General features: G+C 45.0%; 1 protein-coding gene across 4 annotated transcripts; it reads left to right on the forward strand.

Moving 5' to 3' along the window:
* Positions 1 to 8049: 8049 nt before the first annotated feature.
* Positions 8050 to 25740, forward strand: LOC136518896 (mediator of RNA polymerase II transcription subunit 33A-like). Of its 4 annotated transcripts, XM_066512590.1 has the most exons (15): positions 8050 to 8436; positions 8561 to 8671; positions 10575 to 10910; positions 11648 to 11955; positions 12038 to 12129; positions 12281 to 12602; positions 12710 to 12905; positions 13004 to 13118; positions 13206 to 13364; positions 14058 to 14724; positions 18279 to 18397; positions 18492 to 18609; positions 18704 to 19171; positions 19326 to 19500; positions 24029 to 24166. In XM_066512590.1, the coding sequence occupies exons 1-14, from the start codon at positions 8156 to 8158 to the stop codon at positions 19466 to 19468; spliced, it is 3435 nt and encodes a 1144-aa protein (XP_066368687.1). In that variant the 5' UTR covers positions 8050 to 8155; the 3' UTR covers positions 19469 to 19500; positions 24029 to 24166. The 4 variants fall into 4 exon arrangements, with proteins under 4 accessions (XP_066368687.1, XP_066368686.1, XP_066368688.1 ...); XM_066512589.1 differs by lacking the exons at positions 18279 to 18397; positions 18492 to 18609; positions 18704 to 19171; positions 19326 to 19500 and adding an exon at positions 24380 to 25739 and having other exon boundaries at positions 8052 to 8436; positions 24029 to 24226; XM_066512591.1 differs by lacking the exons at positions 8050 to 8436; positions 8561 to 8671; positions 18279 to 18397; ... (1 more) ...; positions 18704 to 19171; positions 19326 to 19500 and adding an exon at positions 24380 to 25740 and having other exon boundaries at positions 10773 to 10910; positions 11643 to 11955; positions 24029 to 24226.
* Positions 25741 to 25952: the final 212 nt, after the last annotated feature.

Genomic DNA, 25952 nt, shown 5'->3' on the forward strand with positions numbered 1-25952 from the left:
CTTGCAACAATGTTTCATTCTTTTCTTCACAAGATCCTGGGTTTAAATCACGCTGCGCCTTAGTTACGTACAAGTGGCACTCATGGTGCCAGACCCCTGGTCCTAGGACCAAAAAAGAACTCGCCTCCCTGCACTAGTTGGCTTCCCCAACAATGGCCACAACCCTGTGCCTCTGCACTATGTGTTCTTTGGTCAAGAGGCTACCTGCTGCGCCGTCCTATACTTATGTTCAAATATCCTCCTATTCCTCTCCTTTCACAGATTCCACCAAATATAAATACATACTCCATTGAAGCGCCTGCGGTTTTGCTTTGGTATGTTACTTCCCGTTTGCTCTCACCATTCTGCAATCGAGAGTTTCTTGCTGTGGGAGTTGCACAGCGAAATTTTTCCAAGATAGAACTTGATCCCAAACAGCTGTAGCGTAGGCATAGCAAAGAAAGATGTAGCCCTGTCTCCATCGGACCGTTACACAAGACGCGTAGTTGGATTTTTTTTTAACTTCTATACAGTTTGTAGTGCTTTTATGATTGCAATATAAGCAGAGCATCTATTCAACTTCATGTGGTCTATCTTTTTTGTTTTTTTCTTGAATTCAAACCAAACATGGTTAGAAGTAGAACAGTGGCAACCTTTATCCACTTCAAATGCCTTGATGTGCTGAACTTTCTGTTGCTGCTGTAACTTGCAATAGCATATGAATCTGAATGTACCATTGCCAAGAAACAAGTGAACAAAATACCAATGCTGTTGCTTCAGGAAGGCTAGCTGTCTCTGATAACTATTATCAGGACCGTGCAGTTGAAGCTCCGATCCGAACTAGAAAGACAAGCTTGTTGGATGCACCATGCCATGGATAATGGATTTCTTTTTTGGCCAACGGATATTTGGGGTGCTGATGTTTATTTGGGACCATAGTATATACAATAATTCTGTGGTCGATTGGAAATTGTGAAGTTGCTGAAATCTCATGAAAATTCTTATACCTTAATATATTGAACAAATTATGGGCACAGTCCTTCTTATATACCTTCTTAGTATATACAATAATATATTGAACAAAATTCTCAGTATATACAATAATATCTTGAACAATACTCCCTCTGTTTCAAATTATGAGTCGCTTTGATTTTTTTGGTTCATCTATTTTGATATGTATCTAGACATATTATTATATCTATATGCATAGTAAAATGGATGTAACAAAAAAAAATTAAAGCGACTTACAATTTAGAACGGAGGGAGTACCTTCTTATATACCTTAAAAATATTGAACAATAACACCTAGTGGCTTTAGGTAAACACAAATTATGGGCAGATACTTATTGTAAAAAGTTAAGTAACTCTTAGATAGGATCTTATTCTTTTTATAAGAGTTCTTTCAACTTCTAAATCTTATATGGTTAAACAACCTAACTTAAATACTTAAATACTGCATATAAAATGATTTAAATAGTTTATTTATGAAGAGTAACATGGACCATATATTGCTAACTGCTATGTATTCACGCAAGGTTTAGATTTTTGGAAGATAAAATTGAGATGTAAAACGTTATATGTTCTGATGTCCGGGACTGTTGTTAAACTAATTTTTTAACTGCTGGTCACATAATAAAACTGATTTCAGACTTGAATGAATCAACTTTATTTTCCTAGAGGAAAAGGAAAAAAATACTACCCTGGACAATATTGTCTAATCTCGCTACAGTAAACAATCAGATATAGCTAATAATGCTCCGTTCTGTTATTTTTTGTGGTGGAGATTGTTGATGAGAAAGGCACAAGACATTACGTGATTGAAATATGCACTTGCATCTTCCAGAAGATGCTCGATGGAATTTGTTGTCCATTTGCCAGACAACAAATTGATGTAAGGATATGCTCGATGTGTTTGGTCAAACCTGTTGAATATTAGTGTTTATGTCAATATCTTTCTTGTGGAATTAAATAGCAAGTGTAAAACCTCAATGGCTATTTGAAAACTGATAGTTCTGATATCACACGGGCTAAGACATCAATGGGATCATATGTTCCGTCTACTATTTTTCTATAAATTACATGAAATTTTTGGATAGCATTCAGATCTTCAGAAAATTTTGAGAAACAAATGATGAAACGGAAGACATAAGTATGTTCAACGTTCAAACATGTAACAACTAGCGAGCTTATCCTGTCCGCACTTACTAACCAACGACTCCTGTACAGGATCCTTCGTTCTCCTCTGCACAACTGGGCGCTGGCACTCGGCAGTTGGCGCAGGATGATTACGGCCGTGGCAGTAGGCCCAACTGCCTGTTATTAGTCAAGTTGTAAGGGTCTCTTATTTGTTTATAAGAAATTTTTTTATTAATTCTACCTATGTCTTACTTTCTCTTTTCTAATTCTCCTCACGTTCACTTAATTTTGAGCCCACAACTACATATGCTTAGGGTGCGATTGGTTCCGCTCCAGGCTCAGCCTGGCTCACATCCATCGGCCAGGCTCGTCGGCACCAGGCTCAGTGCATGCGAGTCACGTACGTTTGCTTGCTTGCTTCGCTGCAGCCAGGTCCACAAGGGAAGTTGTTTAGTTGTCGCTCGTCCCGCATCGCTACTCTCTGCGTCCATGCCATGCGAGCGCGCTCTCTGCACCGCGCCGGCCAGGCCGGGAAAGAAACGGAATCCATCTGCTTTTCAAACATGCGGTGAACTCCTGCACGCGGCCAGCCAGGTCGGGCTGGCTTCTCCGAACCAATCACGCCCTTATCGGCATTTGCTTGGCTATAAAAAAATTGTTGTACTTAGTCAAGGCGCACAGTATCCCCGGGATAGTGAACTACGATGCCGGTGGCCTTGGCCTTGGCATGCGCCTCGCGAGCTGCCACCGAGAAAGTTAAATTTGGGGGGGCGGGGGGGGGGGGGGGGGGGGGGGGGGGCGGGGAGGGAGGGGATTCATGAGACTTAACAATCTAGGCGAGCGGCGTGAAGACAAGGAGCTTGTAGTTGTAGCACAGTGAACACGGGCTGCCACGGTGCTGCGGGATATCGGCACGAGGCTGGTTCGTGCGTGCTTGGTTGAGTGCCGAGGCGAGGAGGACGGATTGGTGAAGACAGGTAGGGAAGGGTGGCAACAACCATCGATTCGGGGACCGGAGGTCTGGAGCCCGGCTCTTGAATAGCCAGTGGTCTGCGGCGAGTACTCTGGCCGCCGTCGCAAGCGAATGCTGCTGGTGACCCGCGGTTGCTGCGCCCGAGTCGCCTATTCGCGACGCCGCGCCAGCACCGGTGCCTGCTCCCTTCGGATTTTTTCAACCCGGAGCGAACACGACAAGCCCAACTCGAGCTATTGGTTTGAGTGAGAGCTCGAACTCACATGGCCGAACAGGGGAGAAAATTGGGATTTTGCCCTTACGGTAGGCAGGCTTCGCTGGATTGCCATCGAATCTGTGAATTTCACAATGTATTTATAAAAGGTGTGCTTCACTCTATTTTGTTATTCCTTGTTTTTTTAGTTCTTAAAATTTTCAGCCCATCTTTTTAACCTGTTGCGACCGTTTTGCCTCTGCCTTTGTCTACCTTGTCCTCTTGTTCCCTCTTCTCGGTGTCACACCATTTTCTCCTGTTCTCTCTCCGTCACGGACAACTGGTGTCTGGGCGGTAGCCGGCCACCGCCGCCGCCAAAGGGCTGCGCCTCCCCAGGCGCGCCGCCACTCCATGTGCGTGCAGCGGCTTGTCATGGAGGAGGTCCGGATCCTCAAGTGCGGCGAGGAGCCGCCCGCTCCCACGCCAGCCCCGACGCCGGTGCTAGCAGCGCCTCCCGTGGCGCAAGCCTCGGCGGCGGCGGTAGTTGACCAGCGCGCCCTATGCTCCAGTGGCCGGATCGGGCCACAGGCGCCCGCTGTGGTGCTGACGAAGAATATAGTGGCCGCCCTCGCCATAGCCAACGCGGCCGTCTACGTGGACCCGATGTTTTAAAGGGCTATATATTTTTTTACAATACTCCCAATATTTAAAGGGATCATTTCGTTCAGCAAGTCAAAGCACTCGATAGGTTTCATCGGGACTGACCTTGACCGCTTTGGTTGTGAAAGCTTTTCGCTTCAAATAAACACATCCCGTTCTAATTTTGAGGGGTTTAAATACATGAGACTTTTACCTATAAGCCATTATAAAAGTTTTTAATTCTTTCTCTGTCACAGAAATTTTGGCTGTCCCTCCTCAGTCCCTCGCGCAAACTTTTCTGATCCCGTGTGCCACTTCCGTCAGTTTAGAGCGTGATGGCCGGTAACAGAGGGATAGAACGACCCTTTTTGCCCATGTGTCCAGGCCAGTGCATGCTTACATGGTAGGCCTGAGTAGTAGTTGTCCACATGGTCTTCAATTTTCTCTCTACTTATGCTAGTGATGTAGGCCAGTGCATGCTTACATGGTAGGCCTGAAACCTGCCAAGCCCTACAAGTACAAGTCCTTTGGTCCACATTCACAACAAATATGAAGCTTGATCCTCCTCTTGCACACACCTCTGCAATGCCATCGCTGCTAGTTATGGCATCAATATCTAGGTTCCTGCTTTGCTCCTTCAGCTTGTCCATAATGTGTGGAAGTATCTTGCCCTGCATCTGCCTTGCAATCTTCCTTGTGTGGTTCCATTTGATTAATAACTTCTGTCTGATTGTATCAAGCAAGTCATCCAAATGCCTGCCTTTTTCACCTTTGATCCAGTTGTTGAAGCTCTCAGCTAAATTATTTGTGACATAGTCTATCTTAGATGTGACTCCAAATTGACTTATAGTCCATAGCTTCTTATGGTTCTGCTGTAGATAAACCATAGCTGCTGGCTTAGCTGCTGCCATTGCTGACTAGTGTTTCTCAAAAAGGTATGAGTTCCAACTATAAGATGATGCCCACAAATGATCATCAAACACCTTTCTATGGTACCTTTTCTTAAAAATTTGAACAAGATGCCACATACACTCTCTGTGCTCTGCATTAGGAAATACCTCACTCACACCGGCCATCACTGCTTGACCACAATCAGTACAGAAGGTCATACCTAGTGGACTCCCTATAGCATCTCTTAGTCTCTCCATGAACCATATCCAATTCATTTGTTTCTGAATCTATGACTCCAACTGCAACTGGATACATCCAGTTGTGCCCATCTACTGCACAGACTACACATATTTGAACAAGATGCCACATACACTCTCTGTGCTCTGCATTAGGAAATACCTCACTCACACCTCTAAACTTGCATAGAGGAGTTAGGATGGTAAGCAAAGGTCAACAAGCATGTCTTGGCACTAGCATTTTTGGAAAACATAGCAACTAAATAATGGTCACTACTGACTTTGATGTTGGACTTGGTTTCACCACAGTAGTAGAACATGTCAACAATGTCACCATAACCACAAGGGTACTTATCCACAATGTCTTCGACCAAATCCTTGAAATTTGTTGTGTCAGTATCTACAACTGTGCTTATGCTAAACCAACGGCATCGAGAATTTGTCGTAACGATCCTTATTTCTAATCTGTAGCTCATTTTGGGGTCCATCCTACATACGAACACCCATCGATTAAGGTAGATCTACGGCAACAAACTAAGCACCTACAATTAGGCTAAGTGCATGATAATGGAGGACAACAAGAGAAGAAGACAATAGCCTACCCGTCTGAAAGCCACGCCGAGCGCACCTCCGGCTCCACCATGGTGATTCCCTGGTGAAAGCTCTAGTTTGGTTTTGGTGAATTAATAAAACCCTAAGTGCTAACCTAGTTTATCAAAGTGATTATGAGATAGGTAGCACATTCCAAGTGGTGAAGCAAATGAAGATCATGACATGATGATGGTGATGCCATGGTGATGATCAAGTGCTTGAACTTGGAAAAGGAGAAAGAAAAACAAAAGGCTCAAGGCAAAGGTATAAATGGTAGGAGCCTTTTCGTTTCGATGATCAAGATATTTAGCGAGTGTGATCACATTTAGGTTTGATAGCCGTACTATTAAGAGGGGTGAAACTCGTATCGAAATGCGGTTATCAAAGTGGCACTAGATGCTCTAACTCATTGTATATGCATTTAGGATCTAGTGGAGTGCTAACACCCTTAAAAATATTTGTGAAAATATGCTAACACATGTGCACGGTGATACACTTGGTGGTTGGCACATTTGAGTAAGGGTAAAAAACTTCACCGCGTGAAGTGTCCGCCCGTAGAGTGCGGACAGTCCGACGGTGCCACCGGTGCCGTGTACAGAAAAGATAGGATTTCACAGAGTGCACCGGACGCTGGCCTCAACTGGACCGGTGCGTCTGGTCAGTGGAAGCAGTGAAGACGCTGGAGTCGGTCTTCGACTAGACACTGGGTCACTTCGTGATCGGACGCTGGCGGGGTGCGTTCGGTCCTGCTGACATGGCAGCGCACAGAGGAGATAGTGAGTGATCGAATGCTGGGTGAGTCCGGTCGGGCATGACCGGACGTGTCCGGTCGCGAGTGGAGGCTTATTGGAAATGACCGGACGCTGGGGTCCTGCGTCCGGTCGTGGCACTATGCTGCGTCCGGTCATCACTTGACCGTTAGGATCGGGCGCTCAGTATTTGAAGAGAGAGATGATGTGGCAGCCATCCATTGACCGTACGCTGGCAGGGTGCGTCCGGTCACCCCGTGTTGTGTCTAGTGAAGGGTACAACGGCTCTATTTCGTGGGGGCTTCTATTTAAGCCCCATGGTCGACTCAAGCTCATTCTCTTGGTCATTTGCATTGTCATAGCAACCTTATGAGCTTAGCCAAAGCTCTCCCACTCATCTCCATCATAGATTCAATATCTTTGTGAGATTGAGAGTGAATCTAAGTGTATTGCTTGAGTGTTTGCATTTAGAGGCACTTGGTGTTCGTGTTTCGCTGTGGGATTCGCTTGTTACTCTTAGTGGTTGCCGCCATCTAGACGGCTTGGAGCAGCGAGGATCGTCGAGCGAATGTTGGTGATTGTCTTCGGCTTCGATCGTGGTGATTGTGAGGGGTTCTTGACATTTTTCCGATGGAGAAACAAAAGATACTCTAGTGAATTGCTTGTGGCTTTTATGATCACCATCTTGTGTTGGTTGTGAGGCACTCTATTGAGGGTTTGGCGTGTGATGCCAATTAGCGCGTGAACCTCCAAGTGAGTGAATCGCCACAACGAGGACTAGCTCGCCAGCAAGCAAGTGAATCTCGGTAAAAATCATTGTGTTATCATTTGATTCTGAGATGATTGGTCTTCATTGGTATTCATCCTTGTGATTGATTGGTTCACTCCTCGACACAGCGGTATAACTATTTTGCTCTCTCTCTTTATAATACCGCAAACTAGTTGTCAAGCTCTTTAGTGTAGCTAGTCGTGAGAATTTGTTAGTTTGGTTAGTGTGGCTCTTTAGTTAGCTTTTGAGAGCGCACTAACTTAGTGTAGTAACATAGCCATTATGTGGTTAGAAACTATAGAAACTAGAATTGTGGTAGGTGGCTTGTATTTTTAGTAGGCTAGCGCAACACTTGCTTGGCCTCATAATTGTCTAACCGGTTTGTTAAGTGTTGTTGTAGAAATTTTTAATAGGCTATTCATTCCCCTCTAACCATTAAGACCTTTCACCTGCATCTCGCGGTCACCCTCAACCAAGGCCCCTGCTGCACGCGATCTTGAATCCAGTGGGTCAACCTCTTGATCCCTACCCCATGAGACCTCCTCTCACGTGTGTAGATCTGCTTGGTCACCGCCGCCTCTTCTCTCCGCCACCTTGTTCCTTTGGCTAGGGTTTTGAGAGAGAGAGGAGCTCGAGAGAGACGAGAAATAAGGAGTTGGAGACTGAGGATGTCTTTCGTGCGACTCAACATAAGTCACAACTTTATAAGGACACAGTGGTCTCATCTCCATCGTGTTTTGCTTCATAGTTTGGTCAACCTATTCTTCAACGTCATGGAGCTGACACACAGGATTAGAAAAAGTTTACGCGAGAGACTAAGAAGAGGCCGCTAAAATTTATGTGGTAGAGAAGAAATTAAAAACTTTTATAATGACTTCGGTAAAAGTCTCTAGATACATTCGTCAACCAGCAGCAGCCTCGCGTATCCTGCCATCGCCAACCCAAAACCCCCGCGCAATCAGCACACCAGAGCAGAGCTCCCCAAAACCAGGCGGGCCGATGGCTGCCGCCGTCACGGAGCTGGAGCTGGAGCGGCGGGTGATGGCGGCGGTGAAGGCCTCCGCAGAGCGCGGGGACCCGCCGCTTCTCCAGGCCGCCGAGGCCGCGCGCTGCATCCGCGAGGCCCCCGCCTCCGCTCCGGGCGGCCTCGCGCTCTCGCAGGCGCTGGTGACCAACCTGTGCTTCGCGCACAACACAGCCGCCATGTGGAAGCTGCTGGATCAGGCCATGTTGTCCCGCCTGGTGGACCCTCTCCACACCCTCGCCCTCCTTACCCCGAGGTGCTTGAGCGATTCGACCTTTCCCTTCTCCTTAATTTACGCGTCGTCTCCTTTTATCAAGTGGGCTTTCAGATGCTAAGTTGCCGGTTGTTGTGCTGGTTTGTATAATACTGTTGCTATGCAGGGTGGTGCCGAACCGGCGGGAGCAGCCGGAGGCGTACAGGCTCTACCTCGAGCTTCTCGGCCGGTACGCTGTGGCCCCTGTTTACCCGGAGCGCATGGAGAAGAAGGATATGTAAGACCTTACTCCAGCCCACTGTGCCCCGTTTGGCACAGCTTAGATTCACTAGTAAAACTGTTTTTTTTTTTGAAAAATGGCTTCATGAACAACTTTGGAGCTGAGCTGTTTTGAAAGAACTGTTTGGCAAAACAGCTTCATGCATAGATGAGAGAGAGAAATGAGGGAGAGAGCTGGGATAAGCTAATGTTTCTGTGAGAGGAGGAGAAAAACAGTTTTACTCATGAAGCTCTCTTGGAAACGAGTGTTTGGCAAATAAAACAGCTCTGTGCCAAACACATCAGAATACCCTAAACATTTTTGGTTTGGTGTACTCTGGATTCACGATACAACTTGCACACGTCAGAATTGGCAAAATTGCTTGTTGGATATCCCGGTTTAAATCTGTGTTGTATTTGCTGATGCTTTTCGGGTACGTGGGCCCAGCTTGACCCGGCTGCTAGGGGGTTGCCTGGTCATTTCCGTTAGATGTATCTGGAGGTGGAAACTAGGTAGGATGCAAACGATTGCAAAATTCTTGGTCTCAGTCTTGGTCTTCAAAGGAAAAGGTGCACCATTTCTAACCTTGTGTTGTCGTGAAGTCGTGTTCTAGAAAAAAAAACTTATGCTGTGGTTCAAAGGCTTCACAAGTGTCATTAAGTTCTTTTCACATTGCGGTGGCTTTTCAAAAGCACTCCCCCTACTTTTTGGGTATATAAGCTACTGAGTAAATATTTAGGGTGTGTTTGGTTGAGTTGTGGCTGTGGGAAAAAGCTGCTGTGGGCTGTTAGCTGTGGGAAAGCTGCTGTGGGCTGTGAGCTGTAGAAAAACTGAAAGCTGTTTGGTTAAACAAGTATAAAATATACCTTCTATCTTTATCTCTCTTGAAACAACTATGGAAGAGCTTTTTATTCCACCAATTTCGAAAAGCAGAAAGCCAAAAGCCAAAAGCAGGGTCAAACCAGCTTTCAAAAATGTACTACGGAAAAGCAGCTGCTTCTGAAAAAGCAGCCTCCAAAAGCAGCCCCTTTGGTTGGGCTTTTGGCTTTTGGGGCCAAAAGCCAAAGCCAAAAGCCCAACCAAACGCACCCTTAAAACCTACAGTGTGATTGAACTAACTATCTTCAACTATAAATTGTTCCATCAATCTGCGGCTTTCTGATAATGGACTTCCAATCTTTAAAGTTCTGATACTGTGGTCAATCACCTGTAGGCATGCAAAATTTACTCTTAGTTATTTGTTAAAATCATATTTTCTATTTGATTCATAGCCAAAAACCTTACTGCATAAGTGCATATCATATCATAGCACAGCACAGTTTGTCAGCAAACTGCAAACTATTCCTATGTGTACCAACATGGTCAAAGTGTCTGATTGAAATGTGTGCAAACACCAAGGGCTTGTGATGCCACATACCACTGAGGTGCCTATTTGTCAACTTGTCAAGTGCACGATATTCTTTGTCATGTCAATGTATGCTGCCCGTCAATGTTGTGAGCTACTCCTAGTTAATATTTGGTAAATATGCTTTAGACTGTAGGTTCTTCCAACTTAGGTGGATTCACCGCATAGCACCTGTAAGCTTGCCATAAAAGTCATGCTCAGATGTGTGCAATTGAAGCTTTTCAGGCCTTTATCCAGCTAATCTCTATCAGGTTTTTGAGAAAATATTTTCCAATATTTTAGCATTAACTTTAGATATGGCTTTATTTTTTACTGATTGTTATATTCATCTGCAATGTACTTTGTATCGGTTGCCTGGGCTGATTAGCATGTGATCAGGCAAGTCCTGATCTAGCAGCAGAACTATTCTAGGGAATAGAAGATGTTCTGAAATATTTTATTCGGTGAACAAATTTTCTGATACCAACATATAATCCTCTCAAATGTGCTAACTTTATATTTGCATTTACTATGCAGGTTAGCCAAATCTATTGACAGTGCTATGCAGCTTTCACATAGATTTGGTTTTCAACATTTGGATTTTGGACATACTGTTATTTTGTTTGTGTTGAGTCTTGTCAACATGCTGATTGATTGCATCTTAGATGATTGTGGATTGCCCATCACCTCCGCTGATGAACATGGCAACAGAAATGATATGAATTTTAATGGCAAGGGGAGATCACTTGACAGGGGAGATGAGCACCGTGAACATCTAAGAAGAAAGAATATACTTATGTCTATTGAAGTTGTTGAGAAGGTCACTGCAAACAAAATTGTCCAAGTCTTTCTGCGGCTTGTCAATCGTAACACGTATGCTGTGTTATCTTTGTAACTTTACTCTTTTCTGCCATGCAAATCTTGATCATTACAAGTTTGTAGATCCTCAGCTACGTACTCCCTGAAAAACTAGGTTTCATCCAAATCGGTTAAGTTTGCTTGTTTTTAGAAACATTTTTCACTTGACAAGCTTGGGGTTGGGGATGAAAATAAAAATTGATATATTATCATGTTATCAGATGGTAATAGTACTACCTTTGAGTTTTTGGCGGTATGTGCAATAGTGCCGGATGCTATCTGTGTTTTGCCCTAGATGTGACATGCTAGCATGGGTGGGATTGAGAGCACTATTTTGACCAATAAAAAAAGAGAAGAACTTTGACCGTACTAATTTTATTAGGGAGAACATATGGGAAGTTGGTTCAAGCCACACATCATCTTAGGCACTTCCAAATGAGTCAATTTCTAGCTTGTCGTGTCATGTTTGGCTCTTTCCCAGATACGAAACTTCATAAAACTTATGGCTTTGTTGTGATTCTAAACTTCAAGCTTATGATTTCATTTTAGAATGTGAGTATGCATGCATAGTTTGGGAGAACTTTGGTACAGGTATATTTGTTGACATTGAGCAAGCGTAACAAATATTTGCTAGAAAGCTTTTGGATTGTGATCCCCCTCTCCAGACCACTCAATCACTGTCCAAATGTTCTAGTGTATTGTGTATGTTAAACTGATAATACTTCCATTCCTTTTTGGATGTGGTAGGATAGACCTGAAAATTTCAGTTGTCTACTTCGGAAACTTCATCTTATTGGTGCTGTTAAAAAGAACACTTTGTCTCCGTACAATCTGCTAGATAGCTTGATTATGAATATACAGAATGTCATAAGCACGGACTACCAATTAGACAGGAAAAGGCTTCTGGGAGTTCCTGTTAGCATACAGCCTTGCAGTTCAGCTGTTTACAGTATATTCAGAGCTGGAAAGGGATCTTGTTGGATTCCTTTTGACATGTTTATGGAGAATGCAATGGATGGGAGACATCTTCATGCTATATCATCAGTTGAATATCTGACAGGTGCATAAATGCATAAAGCTGTTAATTCTTGCCTTTCCCATAGCTTTAAAACATTTTCTAACATGAAACCATTGGCTGACAGAACTATCCAAAACACTTCAAGTGTTGAATCGGGCAACCTGGCAAGAGACCTTTCAAGCTTTGTGGATTTCGGCTTTGCGGCTAGTACAGCGAGTGAGATGACTTCAACCACAGTCTATATGTATTATTTTTAAATAAAGAATAATAAAAAAGAAAAAAAAGTATTTACTTATGTTGTCATTTGACATATGCTCCAAACACATACATTGATACTTACTCCTTGCTAACAAAATGTGCTTAATAGGGCCCAGATGCTTCGGAAGGACCATTTCCTCGTCTTGATTCACGGTTGTGCATGTTGTTGGCTATTATCCCCTTGTCCATTGCAACTATTGTGAAGGAAGAGGTGGGCAATCTGGAAGGGGACACAACCTCTGTTATAAGAGGACAATTAGTGTCTTCACTTCAGATTCTGAGGCAATTTTTTGGTCTTCTTTCACCACCTCCAGCAGCTGTACATTTGGCAAATACTGCAGCTAGAAAAGCAGCAGTTGTTCTGTCTAACCTGAAAAATGGGAGTGAGAACATGTACAGTTCTTTCAAAGACAGTCCCTCTACAAAAGCAGGTTACCTATGAACTGATAGATATTTTTGACATTTAGTATCCTTTGGTTATATTGTTCTTTTCGCAATTATGAATTATCTAAATCATAGTTACGCTTCAAAATTGTAGTTGGAAATATGCTACATCTTATCGTGGAAGCCTGTATCACAAGGAACTTAATTGATACATCTGCTTATTTCTGGCCTGGCTACGTGGTTCCACTTAAAGAATCCTCTCCAGTTCAGGAGTCTCCATGGCCATCTTTAGTAGAAGGGTCTCCACTTATAGAACTTAAGGACGCCCTTATGGTTACACCTGCTTCGAGGTGATAAATCATAGGAGTATACTAATTTTAGAGCTTTTTTGGTTTTATGTCTGTTGTCTAGCTTGATTCATGATCTCATTCCTATTTTGTTTTCTTAGTGTACCAGAGTTGGAGAAATTGTACTCTTTTGCAGTAAGTGGGTCACCGGAGGAAAAGTTGGCAGCTTCGAAGATTTTGTGTGGAGCATCACTTCTTCGTGGTTGGAACATTCAGGTATTATTCAATTTAAAAGAATCATATTGTAGTAATGTTCTACAGAAGAATGTAACATGTTTGCGTGCAATTTGTTTTTCTGCTTAGGAACATGTTGTTCAAATGGTGCTTAAGTTGTTATCGACATTCCTCCCTCTGGATTCTGGACCAGAAGGGCGATATGTACAGGACATGCCTATGCTACACGCTCTTGTATCAGGAATTTCTTCTATCGACACTGTTCATATTCTCTCAATGTATGGCCTGGTAAGAAACATCGCTAGCTTAATAGTTCAGCTCTATTCGTTTTGACTTAGTCATGGAGAACATGGGGTTCTGATGAAGTTTGAGATGAAATCAAGAATAACCTAGAATTATATGTGTTCCTTGAAGCAGAATGAAACTATTTTTTGAACTAATCTTGTGTTAAACATATTTCTCAGGCATGGATAAGTAGACAAAACTTTGTCAGTCCATGTGCATCTTTCATATTTTCATATGTTAATGACTTGTGTTTACTTGTGGTTTTGAATTACGGATAGTATCTCTTTAAGTTATTGCTGCAACTGCAATCATGATGCCTTTCAAACCTACTGGAATTTTTTTAGTACATTCCTTGGATGCGGTTTAATGCTCATTGGATGTCAGCACCACTTGTTACATTGATAAGAAAAAAAACTCGCCAGTGGGGAAAGACCACCCCTATGGTTTTTACTTTGAGAAGGAACCTCAGTCAAACGGACGGAGAAAACCCCTGAACCCCGGCTTCACCCTACAGGCCCGCACCGTGACCTGGGCCGACCATAAGCCACTGGGCTGGTGACCACTTGCAACTACATTGTAAAAGAAAATTTACTTGCACGGAGTAGTAATTGGTTTACATGCTTTGGTGGTATATGTGCTGTATGAACCTGTTGTGGGCTTATGGCACCATTTCCCTTGTGACATGATATTTTGCAGGTGCCAGAAGTAGCATCTATCTTAATGCCTCTCTGTGAGTTTTTTGGATCTTTACCTCCATCTGATCATAGGAGTTGTAAATTTGAAGAGGCTTCTGTGTATTCAGTATTCTCATGTGCTTTCCTGTCCCTGCTTCGCTTTTGGAAATTTCATAGACCACCTATTGAGAATGCTTTATCAAGGCGTGGAGTCTCTGTTTGGTCAGAGCTCCATTTGGATTTTCTCTTGTTATTACGTAATAGTCATTCTTCTTTGAAAAATCTATCTAATGTTACTCAATCAAGCATATTTAAATTAGATATACCATTTCAAAAGCCAGTGTATATTGACTCATTTCCAAAGCTAAGGGCATGGTACTTCCAGAATCAAGCTTGCATAGCCTCTACACTTTCTAGTGCTTGCAGCAGGACAACTGTGCTCCATGTGGCAAACATGATACTGAAAATTATATGCCATAATAAAGTGCCAAAAGGTGGTGTCCTGTCTGTAAATCCTCAGTCAACAGAAAATTCCAGTACGAGTAGTTCATCTTCAGGTGTACAGGAAGATACGTGCCAGTGGCCAACACTTCCAGCATGGGAAATTCTTGAAGCTGTTCCTTTTGTGCTTGAGGCTGTGCTAACTTCATGCGCTCATGGCAGACTTTCATCCCGTGATTTGGTTACAGGTTATACCTCTGACTACAACTTCCGTCTGTTTTGGTATTGCTCTACAAACTAATAGGGTGTTTGGTTTGAGGAATGAAGTAGTCCATCATCTTTTCACTCTTACTTTTTTTGTTTGGTTTACGGAATGGAACTGAGTTGATCCATCACCACCTCATTTAAAAACAAACGGGCATAATGGTTTGGGGGGAACACTACACACCCATTGTAGGCATTTCATATATATAGCCATATCCGAGAGTTGTACAAGAATTGGTAATAATGGTAGTACAACAGTGTCTTAGCTAAACATAATTCCTAATACCCGTCTGCAGTCGTAGCGGTAGGATCACGGGTCCACAGACTGGAGCTGTACAGGTAGAGCCCTTAGTCATGATGTCTGCAAATTGATGCAGTTGAGGGAACATGGAGGACACAGACATGGCCCAAGGCGACCCTCTCTCGGATGAAGTGGATGTTGATCTAGATGTGCTTGGTGCACCGGTGATGGATGAGTTTGACCACTGTTGGGTGCAATGTTTTCAGATCGGACGACTAATCGCGACTAATCGTGATTAGTCGTCCTTATCGTAACCAGGTGCTCGATAAGGGCTCTCGATTAGTTTAGACCGATTAGAAAACTTATCGTCCGATAAGTTGCGACTAATCACGATTAGTCGTCCGATCAGACTAGCCGGACGACTAGTTCGGGGGAGGGAGAATTTGGCCCAGCTAAAGAATTCGGCCCACCTTTAGCTGGCCCATTAGGGTAAGAAGAAGAGTGAGTGAGTGACTGAGTGACGACACATTTCCAGCTCCCGCTGCTCTCTGCCTCTCTCTCGCAGCCGCCGGCGGCCTGCCTCTGGATCTCCCTCGCCGGCGTCCGCAGCTCCGGCCGCGCCCCTCGCTGGTGTCCGCAGCTCCGCCCGCACGTCCGTCCGCAGCAGCTCGCCCGTCCGTCCGTCCGTCCGCAGCTCCGTCCGAGCAGCAGCTCCGTCCATCCGTCCGCAGCAGCTCCGCCCGCAGCAGCTCCGCCCTTCCGTCCGTCCGAGCAGCTCCGCCCGCCGTCCGTCCGTCCGTCCGCAGCAGCTCCGCCCACAGCTGCTCCGCCCGCAGCAGCTCCGTCCGAGCAGCAGCTCCGTCCGTCCGTCCGCAGCAGCTCCGCCCGTCCGTCCGTCCGAGCAGCTCCGCCAGCAGCAGCTCCGTCCGTCCGTCCGCAGCAGCTCCGCCTGCGCCTCCACCTTCGCTCGCTCCTGTCTCCTCCCCTGCCGGGACCCAGTAGCTCCGCCCGCCTCTGAGGCTCCTTCCTCGACGCCTGGAGGACGGACACGGGAGGCCTCAAGCATCAAGATGAGCCACCAGTCCCACCACTCTGCCTCCTCTGAAGGTTATTGTCTCTGTCTGCTATTCCGCTGCTGTGTATTGCATGTTGCCACCAATTTGTGACACATTTGTGTGGCTGTGCCGCTCTGCAGAGGATGCTCGACGGCGTGCAGTTGTTGAGGTAATTCTACCTGAGAATGAAGCTGTCTCAGGAGGGGCTGCCTCAGCGTCGTCAGCTGCTCCAACTGAAGCATCTCTGATAGCTCAAGCGTTAGCTAAATTGCCGCCAGATCTTGCTGCCATGGCTGAAGATAAGAAGAGGAAGGCAAAATCATCAGATCCTGGATGGAAATATGGGTTTTGGCCAGACATAGGGAAGAAAGAGTTCATCCAATGTATTTTCTGCAAAAAGGTTGTCCCTTCAGGCATTAAAAGGTTCAAGCAACACCTTGCTGGGGGCTATTCTGATGCAGTGAAATGTGGTGAAGCACCTGAACTAGTTAGGCGTGAGATGAATGGTTACTTGGTCACAAGGTCAAGGACTCAGGTGCAGGTACCTGCGGACACTGGGGTGGAGACAGAAACAGAAGAAGATGGAGGTGGTGCTTCTGCTGCTGCTGAAAATGAACCAAATGCTGGGACAAAGTCAAACCAAGTTCCAAGTTCTGGGACAAAATCAATGCAAGCAAAAAAGATAGCTCAAGCATCAACCACGAACTTTGTGGTTTCTGCTCCACCAAAACCTCAAACACAGAAGCATTCCAAGTCAGTGAGTTCTTTGCTTTGCAAGAGTCCAGAAGAAGTGGTTGCAGAAAGGCACAAGTCCAAGATGTCACAGCCCACTCTTGAGTACTCCACAAAGAGCAAGGAAGCAAAGCAAATTGTAGATGACCATGTGGCTGATTTTTTTTATGAGAATGGAATACCATTGAATGCTATTAACTCAAGAAGCTGGGAGATTATGCTTGAGTCCATTGGGCAATATGGTCTTGGGTATCGCTCACCTTCATACCATGAGATTAGGAATCCACTACTTGATAGGGCAGTGAACAAGACAGAGGAGTTGAGAAAGAAGCATGAGGACGCTTGGAAGGAATATGGCTGCACAATCATGTCAGATGGATGGACTGACACTAGCCACCGTCATCTCATCAACTTTCTTGCGAATAGCCCAGCTGGAACATTCTTCTTAGGTTCAGTTGACGCTTCAAGTGAGATAGCCAATGCTTCTATGTTAGCAGACTTGTTAGAGAAACAAATTGACAAGGTTGGGAAGGAGTATGTGGTGCAAATTGTCACAGATAATGGATCAAACTACAAGGCTGCTGGAAGAATTCTTATGGAGAGGATCCCAACTTTGTTTTGGACACCATGTGCTGCCCACTGTTTGGATTTGATGATGGAGGACATTGGGAAGATACCTGAGTTTAGCTCTTGCATTAATTCGGCTAAGAAGGTGTGTAGGTTTCTCTACAAGCATGGGAGAATTCTGGATCTTATGCGAGAAAAGATTGGTGGTGATCTTGTGAGGCCTGCTGTTACTCGCTTTGCTACTTCCTATCTCACATTAGCAAGCATGCATAAGAACAAACAGGGGCTGAGGAGTTTGTTTGTGAGTGAGGAATGGCATTCCAACAGCTTGTCAAAAAGTGCTGAAGGGCGGCAGGCTGAGAACACAATCCTTTCCATACCATTTTGGATAAAAGTGGAGTACTGTATAAAAGCAACACAACCCCTTCTCATCGCTATGAGGATAGCAGATGGTGATGAAACACCAGCAGCTCCTGAGATAATGGCAGCAATGGATGTTGCAAAGAAGACCATCAAGGAAACTTTGCGAGACAAATCATCATTACTGAATGATGTAATGGAATGCTATGACAAGAGATGGGAGAACCAGATGGAGCAAAAACTATATGGAGCAGCCCTCTTCTTGAATCCTGGAAAGTACTTTGCCATAAAGGAAAAGGATAGGAGACAAGCTACAAAGCTAAGATGCATGTTTAATGACATTATATGGAAGATGGTGCCTGATGAGAGTGAAGCGAGGAAAATAAGCAAGCAAGCTGATGATTATGACAGGGCTGAGGGTGAATGTTTCTCAAAGAGATTAGCAATAGTAGAGAGAAATAGCAAAAATCCTAGTAAGTAATGAGCAGTTCAGCAGTCAGCACTTTCTTTTAATTAAGCTATAATTCTCTATGTGATGAGCTACTGATTATATTATTGTTTTGCTTGTAATCTACAACTACAGTTCTATGGTGGGATGCTTTTGGTGGCCTTGCATTCGAGCTACAGAGTTTAGCAAAACGAATTGTAAGCCTCTGCTGTTCGGCGTCTGGTTGTGAGCGCAATTGGAGCGCTTTTGCTCATGTAAGTGCAATTTCTATGGCTGCAGGTGCATGCTAATGCATTCTTATATGCTGCAGCCATCTAATGAATTTGCTCCTATTTTCTATGGCTGCAGGTGCATACTAAAAAGAGGAACCGTTTGGAGCACATTAGGTTGAATAAGTTGGTATTTGTTAGCTACAACCGTAAGATGGCATTCAGGTTTCAGAAAATTCGTGAGCTCGGTTCTAAAGGCAAGAAATCCAACCCATTGCTGCTAGAAGAGTTTCAATGGGAAAATGAGTGGGTAGACATCAACTGTGACCCAGTTCATGCATCTAATGGCAGTGATATGCTTTGGACACATGTTGATGAAGCTGTTGGTGCAACCGACCAGCTTAGAGGCCGCAATTTGCCTAGGGCTGCTGCTGCTCGTGCGAGGAATACTGTCACCCGCACATATGGGAGGAATAACAAAAGGAAGTGTCCAAGTCCAAGGTCAGATACACCAGCAACTGAAAGCAGTGATCATGAAGAAGAGGAAAACAGAGTTGCACCAGAACAACCACAAGGTGCAAGTGCAACAGATGAAGAAATGGAGGACCAGGGAGGGGAGGAAGACTCAGGCGGACCTGCAACAAATGATGGAAATGAAGACTTCCATGTGGACGCAGATTTACTTCTCTAGATGGCTGAATTGCTGGTTCTATGGATCAGTGGACTGGATGTTGTGTACTGCTAGTTTACTTATGGCTGAATTGCTAGTTTACTTATGTTGTGTACTGCTGTGCACAGTGTGCACTGTGCTAAACTGCTGTTAGTTCCTATTTGTTACATTTGTGTACTTGGTTAAGTTGTTTTCCCATGCTCTACTGTCTACTACTCTTGTACATTTTCTTTAGTCTTTACAGTTTTATTTTTCTGCTATTTTGCCTATTTAACTGATTATCTTCTTTCTTTGTAATTTCAGATTCAGAGTTTCAGAGTTCAGACATCAGCAAGCGGCAGCAAGCAGCTAGTTTTTCTTTGGTCAGAGCAGTTTTAGAGTTCAGACATCAGATTCAGCAAGCAGCAGCTAGTTTTTCTTTGGTCAGCAGTCAGCACTCACCATGACACCATCAGGCATCAGCAAGTAGCAGTTACAGGTAAGTGGCCAAATCACCATGATAATGATTCATTGCAAACATGATTACATGCCAAACTGTGCTTGGTTGCTTGCCTCTAACATTTACTTATTTATTATGGCCATGTTTACATATCTTTACATCATATATATAGTATATACATGGTCGATCAGGTCATCTAGGCACAAGGACGACTAAATGTCCGACTAGCCGATTAGACCGATTAGGACCGACTAATCGACCCTTATCGACGACTAATCACGATTAGTCGTCTGATCGGTGGTCATACGACTAGCCTCGATAATACGATCTGAAAACATTGGTTGGGTGGAACAATCACTCAAGCATCATTGAGTAGAATTAACTCAATTGGATAAAATTTTCATGTCCGGTACAGTACATGTCGGAGGGTATTTATAGGGGCGAGAACCTTCGACTATTCTATTACAATTGCGCTTTTGCTCCTGGATTAGCTATTACACTCGAACCATTGCTTTTTCTATTCAACGTTTCTACTTTGTCCATCTAGCTTCGCTGAGATGAGTCTTCGGGATGAGGCTTCGCGGCCTCAACCTGTGTTGGCTTCTTTCTGTTCGCCTTTGACTTCGCTTCATCGCGAAGTGTGTCCATCGGCTTCGGTCCACTGCCTTGGACTTCGTCCCATTGTCTTCGTCTTTTCCCTTTTTGGCTTCGCCGAATACCTCCGAAGGTTTTGAACAGCGTGAAGTCATTTCTGTGCAACAAACATGATTGCTATGAAGACGACAACAACAACAACAACAACAACAAAGCCTTTAAGTCCCAACCAAGTTGAGGATTGCTATGAAGACAACACATTGGTTAAAGTTTGTTAGTCAAATTCGGGGATTGTGTTGTCCGAGGTTGAATCCCCAACAACCACCATGTAGAAAGGGCTCACGTTGTCACATTAGACAATCATCGCCGAAGGAATCGAGATGTGGAGCTCTTGAAGGAGTTCCCGTAGCCAGCAGCACCCTGCAACGGCGTGGGTGACAATGCGATACTCCACCTCCGCGCTCCAGTGATGGAAGACCAGGACACTAGGCTGTCTCCAAGGAAGATGAGCCAATTTCGGAGTATGCATTTAGGGAGGTGGCTGGACTAACGCCAATGGGAAGGCATGCGGAGAGTGAGCCCTTCACAAAGCGGAGGATATGCTTGAACTGTGTGAGATAAGGCTCGCTAGGATGAGATGCATGAACAGGCAAAACTGCATACTTTCGGTTGCGTTAGGGAGAGGTACTGGAGTGCACTAGCAAGACTCCAGTACTCTGAGGCATCGGCGATGAGGGCTCAGTCTATGATCGAGAACTTGGTCCAGGTGTCCACCGGTGTCGCTGTCGGCCAACATGCTAGAGGAGCTCGACAGCGTACCGGTAGTGTGACAGGAATGGGCGTCGCTGGAGTGCATGATAGATGTCGAGGAAGTGGTGCAGGTCCCTGAGGTCCGTCATGGCAAACTCCAAGTGGTTCCAAGCACGGTGAGCCTGCTTTAGACCGTACGACATAGTCAGGGGCAACAGGGTCGACGAAGCCTGACGACCGTTGACAGTACACGGTTTCCTCCAGATGTCTGTGAAGAAAAGGCGTTCTTCACGTCCAATTGGTGAATCGGTGTAACGTCGTAGAGTCCAAATGGCTCAGATCCACTCTACACGTTGAGTGAAACACATCTACCACCATTCCACTTACGCTTTCGTCCTCGCTTCGCGTTAAAGGATTAACCCGGGGATGGTGGGATGAACTCTAGAAGCTTTATATGTTGGTCTAACACACTCTAAACAACCAAGGTGGGACTAACCCCCCCCCTCCCCCCACAATATCTCATTAACATGCACATGGGCCAATATGGGCCAAATTCCAAACTAGGCCGGATGTCACATACACCCCCCTCAAAGGGTCCGACGTCCTCGTTGGCCCAACACACCCACATCTGGGCAAATGATGACCAGGAACGTTCCCTCTTAGCACACACGACCGTGCGTCCAGTGCCGGCACATGTGCCACGCTGTGCACCCTGCAGGGCCTATGCGCGCAATGAACCCCATGTCTGCGCCCTTGACCCGCATGCGTCTGTGGCTGTGAAGGTCGGCTCCGATACCATATGTGACGCCCTAAAGTCCGAACGGCTCAGATTCACTCTACATGTTGAGTGAAACACACCTACCACCATCCCATGTACGCTTTCGTCCTCGCTTCGCGTAAAATGATTAACCCGAGGATGGTGGGATATACTCTAGAAGTCTTATATGTTGGTCTAACACACTCTAAACAACCAAGGTGGGACTAAACCCCCACAATATCTCAATAACATGCACATGGGCCAATATGGGCCAAATTCCAAACTGGGCCGGAGGTCACGATCGGCCAGGAGCACAAGGCGGCGATGCTGAGGATGGCCTCCGGCTTGACAACCGGACTGAAGGTCTCATCGTAGTAGATGTTGGCCTGCTGCTGAACTACCCAACGGGCCTCAGGCCTCGTGGCACGCAGGTCACAGGAGAGTCGTCTGAATGGAACTTGTGCTCCACTTGTATGTCACGACGGTAGCAAGGGGGGAGGCACCATGCGCCTAGTGCCGTTGTCGATGAGGGCCTTGTACTTGTCTGCAATTGCACTATGCAGTGTTCAAAAGAACTTTGTTAAATGCTCGCTTAGGCATGGTTAAGAACTAGGTGGAGACCTAGTACGTCGCCTAGGCCATAGGCGTCCAATTAAACATAGCATGAACTGTCAGAGCCCATGGATAGTGAAGAAAGGAATAGAAGAGTGGAGATTAGGATGGCAAAATGGTTTGTGATTCTGTCTATGCCTACCTCATGGTGTCCAGGTCGCTTGATTTTGCTTACCCTCTTCTCGATTTAGCACCAGGGGGCAGCATAGACGCATCGGAGACCTACGCCGGCACAAAGACGGTGTGCACCTGTGGGTATGGCCTGACAACACTATGGGCCAGTGAAGCCCAAACTTGCCCCACAAGGAGAGGAAGAAGGGAGACCATCGGTTGAAGTAAGCATGTTTCAACTCAAGGGTCCTCGGACCATGGGACTTGATGGCGATCATCGCAAAGGGGGTGAAGAAGATTGGTGGTGTCGTCTCTGAGTCATGCGGCAGGGAGCCTGAGGTGTTGGAGCCGAGCATGCCGCTGGACGTGGAGGTGTTCGTCCACATGGCGAGGGAGGTGAGGTAGTGGCAGCGTGGCAGGAAGTTGGCGCTGCCAGCTAGGGTTTGGGAGGGGGGACGATGCGGCTATGTTTGGGAGTTAGCGGAAGGGAGTAAGTGGTCGACGCCCAGCAGGACGCGACAACAATCGAGGATCATCGAGGATCGACCGCAGGGGAGGTAGTAGCGATCGACGTGCCTGATCTGGGGGGCGGGGCAGCGGTGCTAGGGTTTGGTTGGTGGGCGAGAAGACCTAGGCCTGAACTCGTGATACCATGTAGAACAAGTGGGGATAATGGTTTGGTGAACACCACACACATATTAGGGTGCCTTTCATATATATAGTCATATATATACGAGAGTTGTACAAGAAGTACAATATAACAATGTATTAGCTATACATAATTCCTAATGCTCATTTTTCACACATTTGTACTTGTTTGCTGTCAATCAGTTGAAAGACCTTTTCTTGTGTGTCCTCGGTAGGTCTAGAAAGAGAAAAGAAAAAGATTTTTTTTTCTTTGATTTGCGCATCTTTCGCTCATCTTGTTTTCCCGAAAGGAGGAGTGTGATTCCAATGAGTTTTTTTTAATGCTTTGAAACAGTAAGAGATGTCATGTTTCTAATAATTAGTACTAGCATGAGAAATTCAGTAATTTTACCAAATTTGAGGAATGAGCTCATGATGCACCATCTCATCTAGAATGAGGTGGTTCCTCAAACCAAACACCCCTAAGTGTTTCATATGAATCTGGACATTTTTAATTTCTCCAGTTTGGAGAATTGATTTTCATTCCATGTCAATCTCAACTATTTGCCACTGAATCATTGGACAAAAATGCCTATCAAAAGCAAAAAAGGGGAGCATTTCTGTCCATTTTGTCCAAGGATTTCATCGAACATTTGCAACTTTTAAGTCTAGTACATGCACAGTTTCCATTTGGACTAAGTTTTCTAAGTTCTGCCAACCTTATGTAGCACATGCACAATATATTGAGCACTATGCAAGGCGCAGAAGGTCATGGGGAACTTCGTTGCTCCTATGACAGTTCTCGTTCTTCCTGTAATTGTCCAATGATCTGGCCAGCTTGCCTAATCACTGCCTATGTGGGCAACATACCTAAAAAAGTTTGGCAGCTGAGTGACAGACAGCACCAAGGTTCAGTCTCAGTCACCTGCTCTTAGAACACTGCTTGAGTTTCAGAGTTCCTTACTGTATTTATCTTGACCATTATATATTTATAGGTAGAGCTGTAGAGGCTTACTTTATTGTACTGCAGTAAACAACCAGTCTTTTTTTTCTCAGTTTTGCTCTCCAACTGTCCTTGCATACTTATTAGCATATTACCATTGTACTTGATTTCAGGTCTAAGAGATCTTGCAGATTTCTTGCCTGCTTCACTTGCTGCTATTGTCAGCTACTTTTCTGCAGAAGTCACTTGTGGCATATGGAAGCCAGTTATGTTGAATGGAGTGGACTGGCCAAGTCCAGCTGCAACTCTTCCAGTAGTTGAATCGGTTCTTGCATTTGCTGGTGTTCATATCAATATCTGTCCACGACCACGTATGTTAATGCCTGTTTGTGTAATTTGTTCATTTTTGTTCTTTAGATTTACATTATCACAATCTATAATTTTCAATATTTAAGATAGTACTAACTTTTCTCAGGCCAATATCTCATATCACACTCTTAACTGGGCACTTAATCCTTCTACAGGTTCTGTGATGCCAATGCTTCCGTTGCCAATAGCAGCGCTAATGAGTTTGTCAATAACAGTCAAGATAGAGGAATTCAGTCACCTACACGGCATCATTGGCCAAGGAATTGAAATTTGTACAACATCTAGTTCATGGCCCGCTGCACAAATTATAGGTGCATTGTGGTCCCAAAAAGTACGGCGGTGGCATGATTTCATCATCCTGACTTGTTCGCAGTCCCCCTTCACTCGAGATAACACCGCGGTGGCACAACTGATCAGGAGTTGCTTCTCTTCTTTCCTTGGGCCTTTGGTTGATGGACGCTCCTGCTTCGTAGCAAACAGAGGAGTTGCTAATCTGCTGGGGCAGACTTTTGATGAAAAAGCCCACAGGCTTGCTGTAGCACCAGGATTTCTTTACATGAGATCTTGCTGGTTATTTCCAAACAACAGCTTTGTTTGTGAAGAGATTTTGGAGGTGGTCATTGAGAGAGCCCATGCGATAGCAAATGCTTGTAGTTCTGATAGACCTGCTCGTTTGAGGTCAGACTCTTTGCCGCTATCAGCTGCATCATCCTTGGTAGAGCAGATAGCATCACTTGCAGCAACGATGCTTTGTCATGCTGGTGGGGTGAATTTGATTCGTCTCCTCTACGAGCAGATTATCCCCACTCTGCTGCTTTCAGGTGGAGAAGCTAAGCTTGGTTCTGCTGGTCAGGTATGTAGCATAATCGAAGGATACACATTAGCCTATGTTCTCCTCTTTTCGGGTGCAAGAATCTGGGGAGTCGGAGAAACGTCGCCAGCTTACACTTCAATATACACATCCAAAAGGCAACGGGTTGTTGATAGACACTTGGAGTTCATGGCCAGGGTAATGGAGGGTAACATTGTGCTGGGCTGTGGCGATGCCACATGGAGGTCCTATGTTCTCTGTTTTGTCAACTTGCTGGTCAACTTTGTGCCCACATGGATTCCTGAAGTGAAGCTAAAGACGCTACAGAAATTGGCATCTGGGCTTCAGAGATGGCACGAGGGTGATCTTGCCCTCTCTTTGCTTGAGCGAGGGGGAACCAAAACCGTGACTTCAGTAGTTGAATCCCTTTTGCAATAAGCTGGTGCTCAACTGGCAGTATAGTTTTCTACGACAGCTTAGTCCATACTACACATATAACATGTTATTGATCTGAAAGTTCAGTCATCAGAAAAATAACAGTACAGTTCTACCGATGATTGTTCATATTGTCGGTCAGCTGAAGAGATGGCCAGCAGCTTTTATACTAGTTACATGTCAGTGTGTAATTAATGAACTTGTCATTTACTGGCAGTCGTCCATTTGGGGTGTATAAAATTCATGGAATAATTGGAAAAAATCAGTATTAGAAAACAGTATTGCTGGGAGCCAGGCGTCCATTCCATCGGACGACCCGTGCAGATGTGCCGTTAGCCTCTTTTTTTTTTTTTTTTTGAAAGTGAGTATAATCTCATTACTCAACGACTAACAAATCGTTAGCAACAATTACATGAACACTTTCAGGGATGGAACTCATGACTTGTTCCTTCCTAGGATTACACAAATGACCCAACACGGTT

The sequence above is a fragment of the Miscanthus floridulus genome, chromosome 17, assembly GCF_019320115.1.
Source record: "Miscanthus floridulus cultivar M001 chromosome 17, ASM1932011v1, whole genome shotgun sequence".
NCBI lineage: Eukaryota > Viridiplantae > Streptophyta > Magnoliopsida > Poales > Poaceae > Miscanthus > Miscanthus floridulus.